This window comes from Pseudophryne corroboree, chromosome 7 (genome assembly GCF_028390025.1).
Source record: "Pseudophryne corroboree isolate aPseCor3 chromosome 7, aPseCor3.hap2, whole genome shotgun sequence".
NCBI classification, from domain to species: domain Eukaryota; kingdom Metazoa; phylum Chordata; class Amphibia; order Anura; family Myobatrachidae; genus Pseudophryne; species Pseudophryne corroboree.
In genome coordinates, this window is record NC_086450.1 from 147,917,035 (window position 1) to 147,942,236 (window position 25,202).

General features: G+C 41.7%; 1 protein-coding gene across 5 annotated transcripts in view; it reads left to right on the top strand.

Annotated features, from left to right (window-relative positions):
- THSD7B (thrombospondin type 1 domain containing 7B) overlaps nucleotides 1-25,202 on the top strand; it is a 1,210,507-nt gene that overhangs the window by 892,803 nt on the left and 292,502 nt on the right. For all 5 annotated transcript variants that reach the window (XM_063933719.1, XM_063933721.1, XM_063933718.1 and 2 more), the window contains one exon: nucleotides 10,328-10,591. In XM_063933719.1, the coding sequence (XP_063789789.1) occupies nucleotides 10,328-10,591 (264 nt within the window). The remainder of the gene's footprint in view (nucleotides 1-10,327; nucleotides 10,592-25,202) is intronic.

Here is a 25,202-nt window from a genome sequence, read left to right on the forward strand (position 1 = left end):
TTATGCTAATCTTTCGTTCGCTATTCTGCTAAGCTAAGATACACTCCCAGAGGGCGGCGGCCTATCGTTTGCAATGCTGCTAAAAGCAGCTAGCGAGCGAACAACTCGGAATGACCACCCATGTGCAAATGTACATGCACCCATGTAGACTTCTGATTTGTATCTATTTCTCCTTGGTACATACTGTAATACACTCCTATGAATGTGGCTACACAATTTGGAACTGTAGTATGTGTTTGTGTGTGTGTATGTGTACGCGAGATAGAATGGGAAGTGCTTCTTCTACATTTGTGGGTTTTAGCAGTTTAAATAATACCAAAAACCAAGGCCCAGATTTATCAAGTCATGGAGAGTGATAAATTGCACAGTGATAAAGTACCAACATATCAGCTCCTAACTGTCATTTTTCAAACACAGCCTGTAACATGGCTGTTAGGAGCTGATTGGTTGGTACTATGGGGTCTATTCATGAAGCAGTGAAAAGAGTGGAGAAGTGAGCCAGTGGGGAAGCCGCCCATGACAACCAATCAGCTGCACTGTATAATTTTAATTATAAAGTATGCAAATGATAAATGTTACTTCAATGTTGATTGGTTGCCATGGGCAACTTCTCTACTGGCTCACTTCTCCACTCTTTTCACTGCTTCATGAATAGACCCCTTTAGCTCTGCAATTTATCACTCTCCAAAACTTGACAAATCTGGGCCCAAATCTGTTTGTTGCAAGTAAGGGAAATGGATTAAAATATGGGAGCAAATGTGGCACACGGTCAATGACATGCTCCATCTATAAAGCGGGTGCATGTGCTTTTATTGCTGAGGGTGTGCTATGACTAGTTGACAGTCAGAATGTCAACATGCATGTAAGTCGACAACCAATATGGTTAAAATGTAGACACATTCAGAATGTCAACATTTAACATCTCGACACCAGAATGTTGACCTAGGTTTTTTATGCTTATTTTAGCCTAACACTTACCCTAAAGGGGGGTACTCACGGAGCGACCGCTGCTTAAAATCTAAGCAATCTGACTAGATTGCATAGATTTTAAGCAGTGATCTCCCCATGTGTACCCCTCACAGCGATATCGCGATGCGCAGCCCCGCGCATCGCTATCGCTGGTGCTAGATTGGCCTGCATGCAGGCCAATCTAGCGGGTCGCTCACTTCACCCGCTGGATGAAATTAGTGCCCGCTCCCCCCGCACGCTCAGCACACATCGTGCTGTGCTGAGCAGGGGGAGAGATGTGTGCTGAGCGGTTTGCTCAGCACACATCTCTCCCCACATCTGCCAGTGAGTACTGGCCTTAAACCTAACCCTACGCCTTACCCTAAAAATGAAAAAAATACAAAAATAAAATAAAACCACAAAAACACATATGTCAACATTCTGGTGTCAACGTGTTAGATGTCAACATTCTGAAAGTGTTGAGATTTTAAACATGTCAACCGTGTATGTCGACATATTGGTTGTCAATCTAATATCCATATCAACATTCCAACTGTTGACATTCTGGTGTCCACATTCTGAATGTCCACTTTCTGAATGTCTGACCGTATACCATAGGAACACTTCTCAAACACTTAGCACTACAAGTGGAAAAATTACTAAGGCCACCATCCCTAAACTGGTATACAGTATGGGGACTGCTGAAAGTGTTGGAAAATGAAGTACTGCAGTAGAAATAACTGATCTCTCTGTGGTTGGCCGTGTTAGATTGTGAGATGTGGAGACAGAGCATTTCTCAGCATTTTTGCTGGAGATTTGGTTATTCCTTGCAACATAAGGAGACCCCATAATTGATTTGAGATTATACTGTAGGAAACACTAAGAGGCAGATGTATCTCAGGATGGCGTTAGATTTACCAGGCAATTGGGTCTAGAGCAGCCACATAATACAGTATAATGGCAGAATAACATTCTCTATCCCTGCTGTGGTGATATACTGTAGAATATTAATTACTGCAGTGCTATAATAAATAGATACATTCAAACTTTCAATATTGTGGAGAACTGTTAAAAACACCACAGGGACCTTGATTTGTTGGTGTGTGTGTGTGTATATAGCAGAGCATTACCACTGACTATGTAATGTTCTCATATAACACACCATGTGGGAGATCAGTTATTTTATTAGTCTGATTATTTGATGGACTCAAAAAAACAACAACTTTGTCTTGGTGTAATATAGCTCCACGTTATAAAATGGATTACAATCTAGCCATACTTAACATCCTTCTGAGATAGAGCTGTTGTGTCCTACTCATGCTGTTACTTTAATGGTGCTTAACAGATAAAGGATAAAAGAGGAAACATAAAACAGATAAAAGAGGAAACATAAAACATTTCAGCAAATCACAATTTGTATGGGAGCCATTCCTATATTGAAGTAGCTACAGAACTTGGTCCTGTTGTGACCATACTGTAAACCTAAATCAGACTGCATGCTAATTAATATACTTGATAGGATGTAGGTTGTTTTCATTCTTTGTAAATCAATGCTACATTAATACTGTGTAAATCAGGGCTACATATCTTATTAGGAATTATTGATTATTGGTAGAATGAATTTACATAAACTTTGATGCATTCTCATTTTTTTAATACATTATAAAAGACCAGCAGTAATATTCTGTAAATCTAAAGTTTAGGATGATCGGCCAATCTTGAGGTAATCATATGATCTTTGATTTGGGTTATGTAACCAATTGTAATCGTGAACATGCTTGAAGTGAAGGTGTGTACACACGGTGAGATTCGGGCTAACCCCGATTCTCACTCTGCAATAGGGATTAGGTCGGTATCGCAAGCCTAGATGACTGTGCTTGCGATACTGACTATGTACGATTTTGGCTAAGTGTCAATTTTAAATATTTCTAAAATACACAGCGCTCTATGATAATACCACCAAGAAATCTGTTAATTAATACCCATAATTAATTAAAAACACTTAATCTATACTGCTCTCACCGGTGGTACTGTTCCACCAATTACCAAGAAACACAAAATATATTTAAACAAGGGAGCGCTAAGAACAGGGTCAGTTTAAATCACACATTTATTACAATCCACATATAAACAGCAAATAAAATCAAGGATAATATTAAATATTAAAACAATATAGTGCACTCTTTATTTAGTCCCATGCCCTGAGCTCAGATTAGTAATTGTCTATTCACACAGATAGATCCGTACAATCTCCACTGGTACGCATTAATTGTATCCAATTGTAACCATGCTGTCTTGATAATACATTGGCTTTAAACAGGACAACCTTCTTATTATTTGTATCCAGCAAAAATGTATCAGTCACTGGAAGGCTCCTTAATAGATAGCAGTAGGGGGAGAGCGCTGTGTAGTGAATGGATGCACAGCGGTATGCTACGACCCCTACGTCCCAGCCACAGCACGTCTTTTGAAGGGATACTCACAGCCGCCTCGGCTTCCCTCGGGGTGCAGACCGTTTTGCACTCGGTCCTGCTATTGCTTTATCCCCGGTCAGGTTTCCACTGCGCTGCGTGCGGTATTAGGATCCGTTCGTGAAAGAGCTCCGGGCACCGGAATCCAAGTAGTGAACGCCCCTTTTACGCGTTTCTCCGCCCACGGGTCAGCGGTTTCCTCAGAGAGTTATCCCAGCAGTATAACCAGTCCCTTTTTATGCTGGGATAAGCCAATCATTATACTGATTGATTAAATTACACTCTGCTGTTATAAATACATGGAACTCACTTAATATAATTTTTTAAAAACATTTAAATCATATATAAAAAGTGTCAACAGTTTCTTATGGTGGTAAAAACATAATTCAACAATCATATATGCATATGTTCGATTTAAACAAAACGAATCATTTTGATTTAACATAATTGAACCCAATTATCTAAAACTGACCAGGAGAAAGTCAAATAAATATTGGAAGCTCATTCTCAAGCAAACCGCTCTTGTGGCTCAGAGGGAACTTCACCAGCTCACAACTTACACAGCCTCCAAAACCACAGGATCAATTCCATCATATACCTAGTTTTCTATCAGAATCATATTTAGGATATTTATAGCTTAATTAATTTTTATTATTATTATTAGGTTTTCACACCTCCATCATCCACTACAAATATCTCTTCAATGATTCAATAGATACCTAATGATATTTATATCTCATCATTCCATTGTTATAATGTTAAGAAATTATTCACCCTTTCTTTTAAAAAGTTATAATTAGGGAATTATTGAATCAAGGTAAAACAGAAATATAATTATAATTATCACTATCTGCAAACTAAAGTACATTTTAGTATACATTTTAGTATACAGTCTTCTCCTATTGGCAGAGATTTTAACTATAAAGGAGCTGGAGTCTATTGAAACAGAAGAAGGAAGGAGAGGGGAAAAAGGAAGGAGAGGGGAAAAAAGATAACAATACCCCCAAAAAATTATGCATGGAATCTAACAGCCTCCAATATTATTCAATTCGATATTCTCGTTGAGGCCATCTGGGGTGAGGGTCCCCAACGAGAAAATCCAGAACGCCTCTCTTGTGCACAGGCGATTAAATCTATCACCTCCTTTTGGGGTAGGTGCTATAAATTCAATGCCCTGCACCTTAAGTACATTAACGTCCCCAGCATGACAACATACTACGTGTTTTGAGAGGCTGTGCTTGTAATTTTTCTTTATTACATTTCTTCTATGTTTAAGGAACCTTGTGTTCAAGCTCCTAGTGGTCCTTCCCACATATTGCTTACCACAGGTACAGCTAATCAAATATATGACAAATGTCTGTTGACAATTAATGATTGTTTCTATCTCAAACTTCTGTCCTGAAGTGAAAGACTCAAAAGATGCACTTTGACCTGCCCCACATGTTGTTAACAGAACTTTAGTTTGCAGATAGTGATAATTATAATTATATTTCTGTTTTACCTTGATTCAATAATTCCCTAATTATAACTTTTTAAAAGAAAGGGTGAATAATTTCTTAACATTATAACAATGGAATGATGAGATATAAATATCATTAGGTACCGTATATACTCGAGTATAAGTCGACCCGAATATAAGCCGAGGCACCTAATTCTACCACAAAAACCTGGGAAAACTTATTGACTCGAGTATAAGCCTAGGGTGGGAAATGCAGCTCTAGCCGTACACAGCCCTCAGTGCCAGATATGCCCTCATAGTGCCAGATATGCCCCCACAGTGCTGCCAGATATGCCCCCACAGTGCTGCCAGTTATGCCCCCACAGTGCTGCCAGTTATGCCCCCACAGTGCTGCCAGATATGCCCCCACAGTGCTGCCAGATATGCCCCCACAGTGCTGCCAGTTATGCCCCCACAGTGCTGCCAGATATGCCCCCACAGTGCTGCCAGATATGCCCCCACAGTGCTGCCAGATATGCCCCCACAGTGCTGCCAGATATGCCCCCACAGTGCTGCCAGATATGCCCCCACAGTGCTGCCAGTTATGCCCCCACAGTGCTGCCAGTTATGCCCCCACAGTGCTGCCAGATATGCCCCCACAGTGCTGCCAGTTATGCCCCCACAGTGCTGCCAGTTATGCCCCCACAGTGCTGCCAGATATGCCCCCACAGTGCTGCCAGATATGCCCCCACAGTGCTGCCAGATATGCCCCCACAGTGCTGCCAGTTATGCCCCCACAGTGCTGCCAGTTATGCCCCCACAGTGCTGCCAGATATGCCCCCACAGTGCTGCCAGATATGCCCCCACAGTGCTGCCAGATATGCCCCCACAGTGCTGCCAGATATGCCCCCACAGTGCTGCCAGATATGCCCCCACAGTGCTGCCAGATATGCCCCCACAGTGCTGCCAGATACGTTCCCTCCCCAAGTGCCAGGTATGCCCCACAGTGTTGTTACTTACCCCTCCGTCGATCCCGCGCTGTCTTCTGGAGGGACACGAAGCACACAGCGTGCGCGGCTCTCCTGTGTCCCTCCTGCATCTTCGGCGGCCGCGGCGGGTCTATTATAGGAAGTGCCGGTTCGTGATCAGAGGTCACGAACGGGTATTTCCTGTAATAGAACCGCCGCTGCTGCCGCCGGAGATGCAGGAGGGACACAGGAGCGCCGCGCGCTGTGCGCTCCATGTCCCTCCTTCACACTGCTCTGCCTCTGCCTGCACTGACTCGAGTATAAGCCGAGGTGGCTTTTTCAGCACAAAAAAAAGTGCTGAAAAAGTCGGCTTATACTCGAGTATATACGGTATCTATTAAATCATTGAAGAGAAATTTGTAGTGGATGATGGAGGTGTGAAAACCTAATAATAATAATAAAAATTAATTAAGCTATAAATATCCTAAATACGATTCTGATAGAAAACTAGGTATATGATGGAATTGATCCTGTGGTTTTGGAGGCTGTGTAAGTTGTGAGCTGGTGAAGTTCCCTCTGAGCCACAAGAGCGGTTTGCTTGAGAATGAGCTTCCAATATTTATTTGACTTTCTCCTGGTCAGTTTTAGATAATTGGGTTCAATTATGTTAAATCAAAATGATTAGTTTTTGTTTAAATCGAACATATGCATATATGATTGTTGAATGATGTTTTTACCACCATAAGAAACTGTTGACACTTTTTATATATGATTTAAATGTTTAAAAAAAATTATATTAAGTAAGTTCCATGTATTTATAACAGCAAAGTGTAATTTAATCAATCAGTATAATGATTGGCTTATCCCAGCATAAAAAGGGACTGGTTATACTGCTGGGATAACTCTCTGAGGAAACCGCTGACCCGTGGGCGGAGAAACGCGTAAGAGGGGCGTTCACTACTTGGATTCCGGTGCCCGGAGCTCTTTCACGAACGGATCCTAATACCGCACGCAGCGCAGTGGAAACCTGACCGGGGATAAAGCAATAGCAGGACCGAGTGCAAAACGGTCTGCACCCCGAGGGAAGCCGAGGCGGCTGTGAGTATCCCTTCAAAAGACGTGCTGCGGCTGGGACGTAGGGGTCGTAGCATACCGCTGTGCATCCATTCACTACACAGCGCTCTCCCCCTACTGCTATCTATTAAGGAGCCTTCCAGTGACTGATACATTTTTGCTGGATACAAATAATAAGAAGGTTGTCCTGTTTAAAGCCAATGTATTATCAAGACAGCATGGTTACAATTGGATACAATTAATGCGTACCAGTGGAGATTGTACGGATCTATCTGTGTGAATAGACAATTACTAATCCGAGCTCAGGGCATGGGACTAAATAAAGAGTGCACTATATTGTTTTAATATCCGGATATTATCCTTGATTTTATTTGCTGTTTATATGTGGATTGTAATAAATGTGTGATTTAAACTGACCCTGTTCTTAGCGCTCCCTTGTTTAAATATATTAAGTGTCAATTTTGACTATACTTTTATACTAGATAGTCAAAATTGACTTGCCTGCACAGTCTATCTAGGCTTATGATACCTACCTCGCGGAACCGCGCATTAGGATCGCAAGGTGACTTTCACCTTGCGATCTGCACTACCTTTTCTTGCGATTTTGACTATATAGTTGACTATATAGTTCATATAGTCAAAATCGAAAGAAAAAGTTTTACCGTGTGTACACACCTTAAGACTCAATCTCCATAAACCACCTCTATCTGATGTAGTTGTTACATGAAACAAGAAACACATAGGGCTGGGTGATGAAGATTCCTACCATCTCAGGAGAATAAAGACATTTAAAGAAGCTTGAAGTTTGACTTTAAGCTGTGACTTAACTCTGGAATTATGTGAAATATTCTTGTCAGAAAAAAAGTGCTTGTTTATAAACCGCTCTAGAAGAGCATATAAACTTTTCAGACGTATTCACTTTTATTATACCACAATAGTTTCAGGGGGTTTTATTTCTCACCTTTTTGTATATGGGGGACCTTCAATGGAGTTAATTCATTAAGGATAATTTACAGTATATTGCACAACTAATTTACCTGATGAGAAATGAAGATACTGTATTCACATATTTTGTGAGCATATACAAGTATTGTGGCACATAACTTATACCCCTTTTCCAAAAAAAAAACCCTGGTTATCACCTTGCACTTATCACTGCTTTATCACTTCTCCAGACTTCATACATCTTCCCACAGGGGTCAGATAAACATGTGCTAAGCCCTGATTGGCAGCACTATGCATATATACCTGACCCTCACCTACGTGAGTATGGAGGACATTAAACAGAGTGTCAGGGACTGCAATTGCTAGCATAGAAGTTTGGCCTTCCAGTGGCCATGAATTGATGGCCTGGCAGTACACTCAGGAGCACCCACAACATACATATTGTAATCTTACAGGTGAGACAATGTGAATGACATAAGACAAAAGGCAGCTTGCAGGTACTATTGTTGAAGAGGTGGCAAATATTAGGCAAGGGAGTACAGACAGGGAACACAGGGGCAGATGTATTAAGCCTGGAGAAGTGCTAAAGCAGTTATAAGTGCAAGGTGATAACGCACCAGCCAATCCGCTCCTAACTGCTCATTTACATATTGGAGCTGATTGGCTGGTGCCATATCATCTTGCATTTATCCCTGCTTTATCAATTCTCCAGGCTTAATACATCTGCCCCACAGAGTCACTAATTGGATCTGGTGTACTAAGCATTTTCTTGCTGGCTCAGGACAATCCCTCAGCCACTTGTGGAGTGGAGAATTTGGCCTAAGCAACCAATGAACTTCTACAGTACTTATCATACTTATCATTTTATTAAATGTACTTGAGAAAATGCTAGCTAGGATCTGATTGGTTACTATGCACACTTCCACTCTTTAGAATGCTTGATACATTCACCAGGTTTCATAATGAAAACACAGCTGAACCAGACCATACAGTGCCTTGTGCCTCAGGCACTCAACTTATACCTGTTGTTCCATCTCCACCTTCTGGATGGTCAGGACTTTGCTGTGTCTCATAGTGCAATCACTGCTCCCGGTGATTTGTGCCTCAAAACTGGATCTACATTAGTACCATATGCCTTACCTCCGTGCAGCCTGTGCCACAACAATTCAAGCTACACTGTGTTAGTCACTACAGTTCCTCACCTCCTGGTATTTTGTGCCTCAAATCTCTTGTCATCTCTTTTCAATCAAATCCCTGCCCGTCATATCTGGAGGGCCACCATCTCAGGGGCAATAGCAGCAAAACTCAAACCTCCTTGCAGGAGTCTCTGGAGAAGACCTGTACCTCTGCGAGCCACTGGGGAAGCAGTGCTAACCCAGTTCTAACCAAATCAGATCCAGAACTGCCCTGTGTATTGTGATAATGACAGCATGGCAGAGATAAGGAGAAGACATGAGGCAAAGGAAACCTTGAGATGAGGTAAGTAGGCAGCTGGCAAACAAAGCATGGCAAAAAAGTATTATCCCTACTCTTTCCTTGTAAAACTGGTGCATTCACAAACATATATGTACCAAGGCACATGCTTTGTACCCATCAATAATCTTTAGGGCCATATACTGTATAATGACTAAAGATGTATATCAGGTGAGTTATAGTGGGATTTTTTTTTAAAGGTTGGTGCCTTTTAGGATAATAATTTCGCTTTAAATATACAGTACGGGTTAAAAAGCTGGAATCATGCTCATGCCTGCATCTTGTGCCTGCATTATATCCTTATTGTTTTATTTGTATTTGATAAAAAAAAACAAATCTAATTGCTTATTGGCTGTATCTTGGCACTTTGGTAGTACATAACGCTAATACATCTTGTTGAGTTGTATAAAAACATTAGAACATAAAAAAGAATTATAAAAATAGATTCATCCCTCTCTGCTTCTTAGTTTTGGATATGAAGCTATAATATGGCTATAATATTTACTGTTAAATTGCATTAATTTCCTTCTGTGCAAAGAATGGCAGCCACCTGGGACACCTCAAAGTGTGAGTTATGTTTGAAATGTTTATTGTAAACAGAGGCAGAGTAATTGTCTTATTTGCAGTATGTAATTGAGGAATATTAATAATGTATAGAGCCTTCCCAAGACAGGATAATGCCACAGAATTTCTCTTTTGTGTAACGCTGCTGGTATACTCCTTGTTTAATGACAAATAGTTTGATACCTTGAACATTTCAGTAAGTAAATCCACTCTGTATCCTCCAATGTTATTGTTTTGTAATAAAATGTATTGCTTATTCTCCGAGCAGGAGGCAATATTAGTCGGCCGTGAAATGTCACAAAATCTGAAATACTATATTTAAACTTTTGCTCTCAGGTGGCTGAAAACACAGAAGACAAATATGTTTTCATTTAGCTGGAGTATGAATTTTGTTACACTTGTATATTATTTTAGATTTCAATAAAACAATGCCATACTCGTTACAGGGAAAAGCAAGAAGCGGGACAGATGTCAGAATGCAGAGGTTTATCCGTTAGTCGAGACAGAGGCCTGCGCCTGTAAAGAATATAAATCTCATCCACATGGAAATTGGTCAGACTGCATAATAAGAGACTCGAGAAATGAGATTCAACTGAGAACGAGAACTCCGGGGAACATGAAAAGCTGCGGAGAAGGTGTCCGATTCCGTGCTATCGCTTGTTATGATTTAAGTGGCAGGATAGTAGAGCCCACTCTCTGTAGTCATTCTGGTAAGAATACATGCTAAATTATTTCTAGGAAAGTCATTTATCATCAAATTGCTATAATTGTTGAGGAAGGCTTCTGTAACAGTGTAGCTTTTCCTGTACACATACAGCGGCATCTGCGCACAGGGTTGGACTGGCACACAGGTGTACAGGGGAAACCCCCGATGGGCCCCACTGCCTGAGGGGCCCACTCGTTCCTCTAGGGATCAGGTTCCAGATTGTCCACTTGAATTATACATATGTTACATTATACTGCACAGGACTATGGCCCTCATTCCGAGTTGTTCGCTCGCAAGCTGCTTTTAGCTGATTTACTCACGCTAAGCCGCCGCCTACTGGGAGTGAATCTTAGCTTCTTAAAATTGCGAACGACGTATTCGCAATATTGCGAATACACCTCTCTTAGCAGTTTCTGAGTAGCTCCAGACTTACTCGGCATCTGCAATCAGTTCAGTGCTTGTCGTTCCTGGTTTGACGTCATAAACACACCCAGCGTTCGCCCAGACACTCCCCCGTTTCTCCAGCCACTCCCGCGTTTTTCCCAGAAACGGTAGCGTTTTTTCACACACACCCATAAAACGGCCAGTTTCCGTCCAGTAACACCCACTTCCTGTCAATCACACTACGATCACCAGAACGATGAAAAAGCCGTGAGTAAAATTCCTAACTGCATAGCAAATTTACTTGGCGCAGTCGCAGTGCGGACATTGCGCATGCGCACTAAGCTGAAAATCGCTGCGATGCGAAAAAAAATACAGAGCGAACAACTCGGAATGACCCCCAATGGTGTATTTTCTACAATGCATTCCTGTTAAAATTCTGGTACATTATTATGCATGCAATAGCATTATTTACTATATATATATTTATCAAGGGGTCAGGCCATATACTCTCTAATGGTTAGCCAAACCTCTAAGCATGGGCCTTTATCACTGCATTCAGTAATACTTGCATCACTGCTCTTCATGCCCCAGTCCGACACTGTCTGCGCATTTGTTCTACCCATGCTGTCAGATAACATTAAAACTTTATAGATAGATGATGATCTTCTTACTGTACTGGATAAGAGGACAATGTGTGTGAGAAGAATCTTGGCTTCATGGTGGAACAGTGCATTGCCTGGTCCCATAACATTATTTCGGTAGAGGCTCACCAAAGCCACTCTAGCTCTAGTTGCAGGGCCTGTGCAAGGTCTGTCTGCAACCTAGGCAAAGTTTCAGTCGATCTCTCCCTAACCTGCAAAGCCCACCACCACCTCTCAGAGGGAAGATGCAGGTGGCCACTAGGTGGGCTGGGTTGAATTGCATCATTACGTATATACAGAGAAAAGGGACAACAATCGAGGACATTTAAAGTGAAAATGTATATACACTTTCACTTTCAAATCCTTGAGTGACGACCATTCTTTCTGCCTATGTATACCAGTGGCGTGCGGTGAGGTCAGTGGCTGGTGAGGCACTACAGCCATAATGTCCGCCGAATCTGCCGATGACCCCTACCGCCGCCGAGCCAATGCCCGCTACTGCCCCTGAGTCGATCCCCGCTGCCACCGCCACCGGCTTACAAACTCGGCCACCATAAACTGACCCATCCCTCCGCCACTAATTTGCATCTCACTCCGATGCCGCCAATGCCCGCTGCCTGCCTGCTCATCATACTTGTGATATATTGTACATTTTTATAGAAAAAAAATGAGTGTTTGGTACTGGGAAGGGAGTGGGAGGAGGACATGAATGCAATTCTGTTGTCCAGGGCTTCCATTGACTTAATGGAGAAGGGTCTGAATGGGTTAAAAAATGTAAAAAAAAAATGCGTGAGGTCCCCCCTCCTAAGTATAACCAGCCTCAGGCTCTTTGAGCCGGTCCTGGTTGTTTAAATACTGGGGAAAAATTGGACAGGGGTTCCCCGTATTTAGACAACCAGCTCCGGGCTCTTAGTCCGGTCCTGGTTCCAAAAATACGGGGGACAAAAGATGTAGGGGTCCCCCATATTTTTAAAACCAGCACCGGGCTCCACTAGCCAGGGACATAATGCCACAGCCGGGGGACACATTTACGTAGGTCCCTGCGGCCATGGCATTACCCCCCCAACTAGTCACCACTGGCCGGGGTTCCCTGGAGGAGTGGGGACCCCTTAAATCAAGGGGTCCCCCCCCCCTCCAGGCACCCAAGGGCCAGGGGTGAAGCCCGAGGCTGTCCCCAGCACCCCTGGGCGGTGGGTGCCAGGCTGATAATCATGAGTGTTAAAAAAAGAATATTGTTTTTTGTTGTGGAACTACAAGGCCCAGAAAGCCTCCCCCGCTTGCTGGTACTTGGAGAACCTCAAGTACCAGCATTCGGGGAAATAAGGGGCTCGCTGGTACTTGTAGTTCTACAACAAAAAAAATACCCAAATAAAAACACAACACACACACACCATGAAAGTAAAATTTTATTATAACACAGTTACACGCTCACACATACTTACCTACATCCCACGCCGAGAATCACGTCCACTTGTCCAGTAGAATCCTATAGCGGACCTGTAAAAAATGAGAGATTACTTACCTACATCCCACGCCGAGAATCACGTCCACTTGTCCAGTAGAATCAGAATCCAATACGGGTACCTGTAACAGTGAATGAAAATAAGCAGTTAGAGAGAGAGAGAGAGAGAGAGAGAGAGAGAGAACAGCCGCACAAGAGAGAGGCTCACTTGTCGCTCTGGCCCGTTGCTTAGTAACGGGACGCCTGGCAGCAACAAGCAGTCTGAGCGGAGGCTGTACAGACGGGATATGGAGGCGGACGGCTGCAGAGACGGATGGGATCTGGAGGCGGCAGGCCCAGTGGAGAGGTGAGCACTGCGGGGACATTTTACACAAAACAAATAGAAAACTAACTCACCCCTCACTCCTGCTTCAGCCTCGACACTCCAACGCCGGTCACAGCTGCCGGGTCCCGCCGCCTCTTCTGCCTCCAGCGTCGCGTGGGTGATTGGACAGCGGATCCTGCACTTGATCCGCTGCCCAATCACAGGTGCCTCGCTGACATGGGGGTGGTGTCCCTGTCAGCGAGGCACTTCTTTCAGTGCCGCTTTCCCTATCTAATTGAATGGGCTTATACAGCCCTGTGCTTGGCCCCGCCCCCCGCTCTGCCCCGTTCCCATTATCCACGGGAGGCACTGCTATCAGTGCCTCCCAAATGCATTTACATGCATCAAATTATTACAATTAAATAAAGAAGATACTTATGACACAGACTATGTGTCATAAGTATCTTCTTTGTATGATTGTAATAATTAATCACAGGGGAGGCACTGCCTCCCCTGCCTCCCCTGACTGCACGTCCCTGATGTATACACGTTAGCTGGCAAGTTAGGAATTGTATAAGACACTGAGGACAATTTCACATTTATACTGCATCTGCATATGGAGTCTTGTGGGGATATTTCATTGTATGTGTATACATATATACACATTACATATACAGTATTTGTAATTTCCTTATTATGTTTCATCCTCACACTGTAAGGTCAATACTGAACCCCCCTCCTCCATATGTATGGTATTGTGCCCCAGTGCCTGTGCTTTCCCTATTATGTTGTTTACAAGTGCAAACCATCCATTGGACTGTAAGATCTGTACTGTCTGTTGTCGCGTAGAAACCCACATGGTTTGTTTCCTTGTTTTCCCTCGTAATTGGCATGGTTCCTCTTAAAGGCGGCAGCAGCATTACAGTGACGCTGCTGGGTGCAGAAATGTAGTCAGGTGCTGCTTGCTGCTGGAGAGACGGGATCCTGGGGCCTGGAAGAGGTGTATCAGGTCTATGAGGAGTGGCCCGAGAGCCATAGTTACATCGCCTCTTATGTGCCTTCACATGACTTGATGTTACACGTGTCAGCACGGAGGAAGCACCGCATACATCCTTCATTTTTTGCTATATGAATTAAGTGGCACCCTCCAGGAGCTGGCGCCCTTAGGCAGCTGCCTAATAGTAGAGCCTGCCATGTCTAGTTATATCTATTGATGGTGTCATACTTGATGAAATTTATTAACTGATCTCCAGGAGAAGTCCAGCGCAGAGTTACAATTGGCCACAGTATGCTTTACTGGTGGATAGGATGCCAGCTGTCCATATCCCGACAGCAGCATCCCGCCCGCCAGAATGCTGGCAGCAAGGTGAGCACTAGGAGTTCTCTTGCGGGCTTGCTGCACTCGCCACTCTGCGGACTCGGTGTCTCACTGCGCTCGTCACAGGATCTATTTCCACTCTATGGGTGTTGTGGACACCCACGAGTGGGAATAGCCCTGCTGCGCCGGGATTCCGGTTAGTGGCACTGCCGGCTGTCGGGATTCTGGCATCAGTATCCTGACCGCTGGGATCCTGACAGCCGGCAAATTGACTGCATCCTGGTCACAGAATGGGCATGTCTGGGAGCGCCGTGTCATTAAGCCACACCCTCATCACGTCATAATGCTGTGAATCATGGGTATATGATAAGGGAGCTGCAGCAGTATTATGCTATTCTTATAGAAGTAGAGCATATACTCTAATCCCAATTAAAATTATCACTAAAACCACAAATTTACATATTCATATATGAACCATAAAAGTACAATACTTTGTGCAGTGCTATTGTTCAAAGTAATATATTATTTCCCAGCCCTACTACAGACAGATGAAGCTCCTCTCACATATTTAGGACAATTTACTGATATCTGATGCATTCAAAAAGCTCAGACTGAGTTCCTGTGACATCACTGGCTCCACACCTAAGTAATAATCACTCATTCTACAATGTGCACTTAATACAAAGCAAGCCTCAGTAACCCTCTTCTTGTTTAGATAGAGAAGCATCTCCCTAACAATGTAGTTATTTTATGCTTATTACTCAACTCAGTAACATACACCTTTTCCTAAATATATACTGTATGTCATTGACTTTACTTGCTCCTTAGGGGCAGATAAACATCAGAGTGCTACAGAAACAACAACCACTGGAATTTCTATTATTGGTGCGGGGTGTGCATTGCACATGGGCCCCTGCGTACACGTGGGCCCACACACTGCACACCCTGCGCCCATATAACAGTAAATCTACAATAAATAAACAGGTGATATAATCAGTGCCTGAAATATTACAAATATACATGAAATATAAACGTAACCAGTCAAATTACTGTTACTCCTTTTTAAGCAAGTATTACTCTGCTTATATAGTAAAGAAGTACGTTCTAAAGTGCCTACTAGTATAAATATAAAGTGCAAAATGTGCTCAAGTGAACAAATATTTTGGGAATGAACTCAGCTTCTTGATTAGCGTCTTCGGTCGTCAGACCAGCATATAGTCAAGGTGTATATAAAAGAATAGAGAGAATATAGAGATCATCGTGTGTAACGTCTTAACTCTGCATAATTGTTTGAAAGCAACACAGTTTTAATCTCAATAAATACTTAAAAACAAATAGATAACAAATAGTAGGTAATGGTAGGTAGCACACGTACAAGATGTCACAGATATAAAGGCTTATCTGTCCAAGGTGGCATTCCTGGGTACAGCAAAAGGTCCAACGCGTTTCATCCTTAGTGTGGACTTCATCAAGGGGATAATAGTCAGGGACAGTTTGGGCTTATTTATAGCTAGAGAACAGACCAAATGGAGGCTGCATCTGGCCTGGAAATCATGACATCATTTCCTGTTTGATTACTACAGGAAGTGTGCTATTATCAATTTACAATAGAATATTTTATAGCTTTAGGCTTAAACAAAAGAACTCTCATAAGAGGGCCTAAAGCTATAAAATATTCTATTGTGTTTTGTCTATGGGAGTTCAATTGTTGGTTGGGATTGCTTTCCCTAGATTTTACACAGTATCTGTTGCTTTTAAACAAGTATGCAGAGTTAAGACGTTATACACAATGGTCTCTACATTCTCTCTTTTCTTTTATATACACCTTGACTATATGCTGGACTGACAACTGAAGACGCTATTAAAGAAGCTAAATTCATTCCCAAAATATTTGTTCACTTGAGCACATTTTGTACTTTATATTTACACTAGTAGGCCCTTTAGAATGTCATTCTTTACTATTTTATGCGTGTTTCACAAATACACTGTTTTATAGCGGGTGGTAGTCATGTGACCGCCGGTCGGCTGACCGACAGTCACATGACCTCCTCCGTGAGCCCGACGGCTCACTATCCCGATGGTTGGCATGCCGACCAACAGGGACTATTTCCACTCGTGGGTGTCCACGACACCCATAGAGTGGGAATAGAACCCGTGGCGACCGCAGGTCGCCACCGAGCCCGCAGCGTGGCGAGCGCAGCGAGCCCGCAAGGGGCTTGCTGCACTCGCTCCTCCCCGCCGGGATCCCGGCGTCGGTATGCTGCCGGGATCCCGGCGTCAGTAAGGTGACCGGCGGTCAGGAGACCGCCGGTCACCCGTACTACACCCTTTTATAGCAGCCACCCATAGCTAGTAATGGGGAATGTTTCTTAATAAGTAATTTTACAAATTATTTACGTGTTATTCCTTTGACACCTGTGTGCTTAGTTCCCACTTTTTTCTTATTACTCTGCTTATATCAATGTGCAAGATTACATAGACATTTGAATGACCAATAAAATGCTTCACTCTGGGGTAATGCAGATTCTGACACAATAATGACTCAAATCATAACTGCCAGTCTTATACATTTGGCAAATACAGATGTGTCTTCAGTTTGCTCAGAATTGCTACAAGGTGCCATCAGAACCTCATGTGCGATCTGCCCCTTTGCACATTTCTGTTTGCTACGATAGGGGAAAACCCTTGCTACTTTTTTCTTAAACCTATCTGGAGTGTTTGCTAAAAATAAAATAAGCAAGATTTCCCCACCCTAATGGTTTACACAGTATTATCACGCTAGGTTTCAACTGAAATTTGCAGCTAATTAAATCCACCCCAAAATGTTTTAGTTTAAATTTATTGGTATATAAATGAGTATAGTAGACTGTTTTAACCACTACATAGGAATGTCCATAAACAGGTTAATCATCTATGATCGATGGATTTTAACCATCATGGGGAAACATCATTGGTTTAACCATCAATGGTTCAGGGCAGCGCATGCACAAATAAACTGCGGCCACGTATGCACAATACTGAAAAGCACTGCACTCCGCTTATGCTGTCAGACTTCCCTTCGATGTTAATACAATCTATTATTGGGAGGAAATCATTGATGGTTTCTAGCTATCGATAATCTATGGCCAACCTTGATACTAGGACCCCACTCCTAGCATTAGGATGCTGCAACCACCCATTTTGTGTCATCTCCTCTAATCTAATCCTGTCCCACATAGAATAATCCTACGTAGTGCACCCAAGACGGCTGCAGCATCTGGTACCTTTTGTGGGTGGAATGTATAACCCATGGAATTTATTACCCTTTTTTCTTTTTGTGTTTTTTCAAATTGCTGTAACACTAAAGCGTCTGTACCTTGTGCTATGTTTTTAATATCTATAAAGCGCCTTGAGTCCTATGGGAGAAAGAGCTCTAAATAAATAAATATAAAATATATATATATTTTTACTATTATTATTATTATTATTATTATTGTTATTATTATCACAAAGTCATTGCCATTTTGATACACTAAGCCACATAATCATGATAATTGCCACAATTAATTCCATAATATCAGAAAAGAATAAAACTGAACATTGAAAAGGATTTTTTTTTTTTACTTTACAAAAACTAAAATATACTATAATATCTTCTTGTCTCTTAGCCCCTTTCATTATTATATAAGGCCAAAAATCTGTTTATTACTCCCTGAAAATGTTTTCACCATGTACACCGGCCAGGTTATATCACGCAGGTTAACTCAGTATTACAGATAATCTTGTTTCATTTACCAGTAGCTGCAGTTCTGTAATGCCTGAGATAAGGTGATTCAGCTTACATGAGATGTTCCTTTTATAAAATGGATGTCGTTGCGGCAGGATCAAGATATTGTTCAGGGTAGTTGTAGAAAAGCTGTTACCAGGCGATAAAGTGTTTGTATTTGAAGGGCCGGCATAGCATGAATAGAGCAGGAACAGTTTGTCAGAGTTTCTGTACATTATGCTGAAAGGTGCAATCTCTTTAACTTATCACATGTTGCAGACGGAGGATCACTGCATTTCAGTATAATACATGAGGTGGGAGACAGAAGCTACATGCTGTTTCTTGTTCTCTTCTAATATATATAAACATTTTTTTCTTTATTAAATACATTTTTAATGGCAGGAGCCATGCAAATTTAAGACTGCAGGGATAAAATGAAGATTATAAATATTGCACTTTTTGACAATTCAACCATAAAGGTTACATTTGGAAGTCAGGCTCCAAGACATTACATTCTCAGACATCTCTTTGATGTTTTCCTACAAGACCTACATTTTCATATATTACACTACTTGGCCAAGTTTGCTTAAATTAAACTCTGTTACAAATAGATATACAGTACAGTATATCTTTCCTATATTATACAGTGGTGAAGGGGGTGCTGATTTCCAGGTCTATTCGTGAAGCAGTGAAGAGTGGAGAAGTGAGCCATTGGAGAAGTTGCTCATGGCAACCAATCAGCTGCTGTGTGTCATTTTATAGAATACACTTGATAAACGTTACAAGCTGATTGGTTGCTATGGGCAACTTCTCCACAGGACCACTTCTCTACTCTTTTCACTGCTTCATGAATAGACTCCATAGTGTAAAAAGATGAAACAATAAATCACTGCATGTCATTGTGCTGTGAGATCACTGACTATACCCTCTATATAAACATATCAATCGGCAAGTCATTATTAAACAGCAGTTCCATCACATAGAGCTAGAATTATTAAGTGTTAGTTTGTCAAATCCAGGGCCAGATTAACAATGGGGCAGATGGAGCTTCAGCTCCAGGCCTCCACATAAAAATAGGCCCATCATCATGGCAGTATGATAATCACTAGCCACCAGCTGGCCAAATGGTCGGCCATGAATCCTAACTACTAAGATTGCATTTCTATTTTTCTCACAAAATTGTGCATTTTTTATATTTTTACATATTTAGGAAGACATTGGCGCTGACAGTGTAGGGGGTGTACACGCCCTCATGGCTCTTGCCACACTTACACAGCACTGGTCACACCTCCCCCATTCCTCACAATAGGCCCTTCAATAATTTCAGCTCCAGGCCCATGTGGTCCTTAATCCGGCCCTGGTCAAAGCTGATGATGATCCTCGGCTTTGACCGATAGATTTAAAACAGCAACAGGACTCAATTCCAAATCATTCTGGTTTATCATTGATTCTTGATGCCATTTTACATCCATCCTTTAAAATTGTTGATTATTGTCAGGTGTGACAAATCAGCTTTTAGTATATCTAAACTTTGGCTTCTGCCTGGCCTAGAGAAATGCAATACAGAACATTATGATGAAATAGCATTCTGTACATAATTGAAGGAAATCCTCTTGTAATTGGAATGTTGTACATATACAGATGTTACTTAGAGTCATAATCATAAACAATCATTAATACAGGTTGAGTATCCCATATCCAAATATTCCGAAATACGGAATATTCCGAAATACGGACTTTTTTGAGTGAGACTGAGATAGTGAAACCTTTGTTTTTTGATGGCTCAATGTACACAAACTTTGTTTAATACACAAAGTTATTAAAAATATTGTATTAAATGACCTCCCCGGCTGTGTGTATAAGGTGTATATGAAACATAAATGAATTGTGTGAATGTAGACACACTTTGTTTAAAGCACAAAGTTATAAAAAATATTGGCTAAAATGACCTTCAGGCTATGTGTATAAGGTGTATATGTAATATAAATGCATTCTGTGCTTATATTTAGGTCCCATCGCCATGATATCTCATTATGGTATGCAATTATTCCAAAATACGGAAAAATCCCATATCCAAAATACCTCTGGTCCCAAGCATTTTGGATAAGGGAGACTCAACCTGTAATAAGTAAAAGTGAAAACACTTGTTACATCACCAACATTCCATGGTAGAAGCATTACAGCGTTAGAGTATAATATACTATGATCAAGGAGGCAAACAAAAATATTAACAATTCTGATACTCACAGATTAATGCAAAAGCATTACTTGGCCCGATTGTCTTAAAATGAGGGGAGGCCCCTAAGATAAGAATCCAGATAGACAGAACTCAGGGCACAGGGAAACATGACACAGAGATTCCACAGTTGTTAAATCTTGCAGTCAGGCAGAGAAGGCAGGGAAGGCTGAGCTACAGTAGGTGAATCGGTTGGAAGCCCTAATAACGCCATCTGATGATGGTGTTCTTATCTCAGGGCTCCTTCTGTTTTTTTTTTTTTTTTCACAGTTTAATTTTTAGTAAATTTGAGCAGATCACATTTCCCATTACAGGTATGGGAAATGTGATCTGTTTTCTAAAAAAAATGCTAAATTAAGGGCTTGGAAGAGAATATTGCAACTTTCCTCTAATTGCCCTTTGATACATTTCTGTGATACTAAGATAATATGGAGGAGTGTGAAAACACCCATTTTCACTATATTTTAGTAAAAATAAACTTGACAAATTTGCCCCTAAGTGAAGCAGGGAGGAGTACAGCGCGGCTAAAAAGGCAATGAACCATGACTAGTGGATTGGAGTCTAAATCATGCCTCCCTTGTTCCGGGATGAGGGGGGTGGAGGGTTTCCCTTGAAAGAGGAAAGGAGGGCATGTGCCACCCACCCATTCCTTAATTTGGCACTACTAAGGCTCATCTGACAGAAATTTTTTTACCTAAAATATACCTCCAGCTTATGTCAGAACTATCATCAAGGAAAGAAAATTAAGGCTTCAAATCATGGAAGACCATCAAGCAGGTTTAGGATGAACTGAACAGAAGGGTGAAAGCAAAGCAACACACCTGTGGGAACTTCTGCAACAGTGTTGGGAAGAGATTTCAGAAACAATACTTGATTGCCAACGTAGAAATATTGCCATCAGTGTGTTTGGAGGTTATATGTAATAAAGATGGCTATTTTGATGAGTCAAATATTTTTGATGAGTCAAATATTTAGATTAAAAATTGTTAATCAAAATGATTCTATAGCAGGGTACACACTAGTATGCTTCATGAGCGATATCATCAGTATTTGCTCTTAAACTACCGGGCAAACGAGATGTGCATATACACTGAATGATATCGCTAACGATATCGATATAATTCAGTGATGTCATCCTGTACTTTCTGACAATATTGTCAGATTGACTTCAAGCAATAGGCAATATCATTAACAACCTGCGGGAGCGCACATCATTAACGATATTGTGTGTACACACACTGGACGATTGTTGTAAAATGTGTCATTATCGTCCACATTGTAAAAAAAAAATCGTCTAATACTGTATGTACCCAGCTTATGATGTATTTATTTTTTACTCCAATTGTTTACAGTATTTAATCTATTCTTTAATTTCAGGGTACATTGAGACATTAAACTTAGTAAATTCTAATAAAATCTGGAAAAATGGGGAAGTTCTAAAACTTTTGTTGATAATGCACAGAAGAAACATTTAAAATGAATACTTAAAATATGACTTCCACTATAACCTGAAATAAATGCAACTTAAGCATGTGTTTAATATTTGCAAGGGAAACAACTATAAAAATCAGGGTTTTGAGCCTCAAATATTAGCTATGATTTATAATGGAACAAAAAAATACATTATTTACCCAAAAATGTGGCAATCTCTTTTCTAAACGTCTAAAAGTCTCCTATATGTTATTAATTCACAGCTGTATACATTTATGTGAATTCTATACATATCTTCTATATAAACAAGATATAAGCATATCTTGTGTTTTAGACATACTTTACTGGAAATCAGGTTTATTTTGTGTTTTTCGTTTTAGACACCACTCCTGTAATAAAAGCTACTACCATTCATTACAGGCCTTATAGCATAATCCCCATCAGGAATCCATTGAATGCTTTTACTGCAATCCGCTCTTTCCAGGGAGGTGTAAGAACTCTCTCCGGCACTGCAGGTCACGGAGCGGTGGAACACGACGTGCTGACTGCAGTTATTACCTGTCACTTCTACAGAGCAAGTGACACTTCTATAGAGCTGCTGCTCACAGAGGTACAATGTATTCATGCACATTACAAGAGCAAATCAAATAGAATGAAAAGATAAAATACCAAAGAGAAAAGACCACGCAGAGTCTCTATTCTACGGCACTGGACCAAAAAAAAACCCGTAAGTTTTTCTTTTGTGTAAAAAAACCCCAAAACTCTTTTGACAGAGCAACTTTCATTTCTGGCGGATATTAAGGGACGTCTAAACTTAAAAACAAGTTGGTTTGTGTAAAATACATCTAATCTAATTAACAAATATATGTGTAAAACTTAAGCAGTAAATTGCAGCTGAGGATATTAAAATAACATTTTAATTTACTGGAGGGCACACGGTTTTTTGTTTTTTTTATACACCTGACTTCTTGTACAATAATCTAATTGAAGAGGTAATCACATTTATTGTCCACCTTTAACCCCTTCAGTGGTGACTTTTTGGAATTTGATCACACCTCCCAGGGCAGGGTTTGTTTGTTTTTTACATGCGCGCTGCCAGGGGTTTCATGCACGTTGCCAGGGGTTTTGCGCGCTGTGTCATGCTTTTTGCCAGGGGTTTTATGCTCTGGAATCAATGCTCGTTGCCACGGGGAATGCTCATTGCTTAGGGAATGCTTGTCGCCTAGGGATGGCCACCGACCATCGATGATTCAGAATCATCGATGGTCTATGACCAATGTTGACTATCTTTACCATCGATGGGGGCGAACCAAAATTCTCAAAGTGTCAGGGCACAGAGCTTAGCTCCGCCCCTGACATCCACTAAGCCACGTCCCCTGGTTCGCCCGCATTTGTTCAGTAATGCAGGGATAACCATCGATGGGTAAAACCATTGATCCATTCCATATGGTTTTACACCATCAAAGTTATCCATCAATGGTAACCATCAATAAATAACCCACCGATGGCCAACCCTAGGGGTAGCATTAGCTGGTGGGCACTAGCCCACCAGCACTAAAATCCTCTCCCCCCGTCCTCCCTTGCACTCTGTTTGGCCGGTGGACTTTTGCAGAATGATGCGATCGCGATGTCGTCATTCTGCAAAAGTCCACAGCCGAGCAGAGTGCAAGGAGGAGGGAGGGGGAGCAGTGGCGTGCCATGGAAAATTACCGGGAGTTGCCAGTCTGTACAGTGCAGCTGGCCCCGGAAATTTTCCGGGCATGCCACTGAAGGAGTTAAAAGATAATAGTAGTTATAAATTCACAAATGTAAATAAAATGTAAAATATCTCAAGTTCAGTCAAGATATGTCAACCTGGTCTAATATATGTTGTTTGAGGCAGTTTCTGCAAGCAGACTATACCTAGACTCAAACTACACCCTTTATTGTTAAAATGATTACAATCCGTTCAGCTCCAAAAGATTATTTTATAGGCAGATAAGTTTGGAATATGTAAAAGATTATGTATAGCCCAACCAGGGCTGCAGAAAACACAAGGGGACCCCGATATTTTGCAGATACCATGGGCACATGGTGGAGGGCATGGCTGTACCATCTTTGGGGGCATGGTTATGACTCCACAGTAGGCTTGGGTAATCTGTACCCCCTCTTGTCTACCCGGAACACAAGATTTATAGGGTTAGGAGCTTATGATATACATATATATCCTCATGTAATATACTTTATGCAAGAGTTAGGAACTCAAAACTGAAATTTTTGAAGAAAAAAATGAGTGTCTCAAGCCCATCAGGTATCTTTTTTAGGACATCCTATATAATAAAAGGTTAAGGAGCCTATTTATCACCATCCGTATCTGAGGATATGGATGTCATGATAAAATCGACCAAACTCACAATGCGATTATTGTATATATTACATGGATAATCGCATGCAGGGACAGAGCTTTTTCGCAAGCATTATTGGGGTATGTTTTACAAAAAATACCCTGAGTGCCTGCTGGTGATCGGTGGTCCTGGAGGGCTGCCGGGCACCGGATCTTGTGCGCTGCTGTGACCCCTGGTGCTGTAAAGTTAACAGCCATTTTGCCATGCACCGGGGGTTGCAGCAGCGCACAGGAGGACGTGATGACAGACAGCCTTCACCAAAGCACTGGCCCCTGGCACAGGTAAGTATGTGTTTTTTTTTTTACTGTGATCAGCTTGGTTGTCCATCGGACACACATAGCTGATCACCGGAGCTCGGTCACTGCAAAGCTGTGCAGAAGTAGGGATATCGCAATGTTCCCTGTGATTACCAGCATACTGTAATTATCACAGGGCTCACTGCCGGGTTTTCTTTTCCACATTTTTTTGGTTTTACTAAATTTGCACTAGAGGCCGCCACATGGACCAAATGACTCCCTTGTGTGTTGCTAGCTGTAACAGCTGAAAGTGAAAGTGACAATGCAGGGAGTTGTTACAGCCTGTTGCTAATTAATTAGGAGGGCACCTGATGGAGCTCTGTTCAGGACACAAACACACTCTGTATGTACACTGCACCCCCCCCCCCACCACCACCACATACTGCCCTTATATACACTGCACCCCCATCCTCC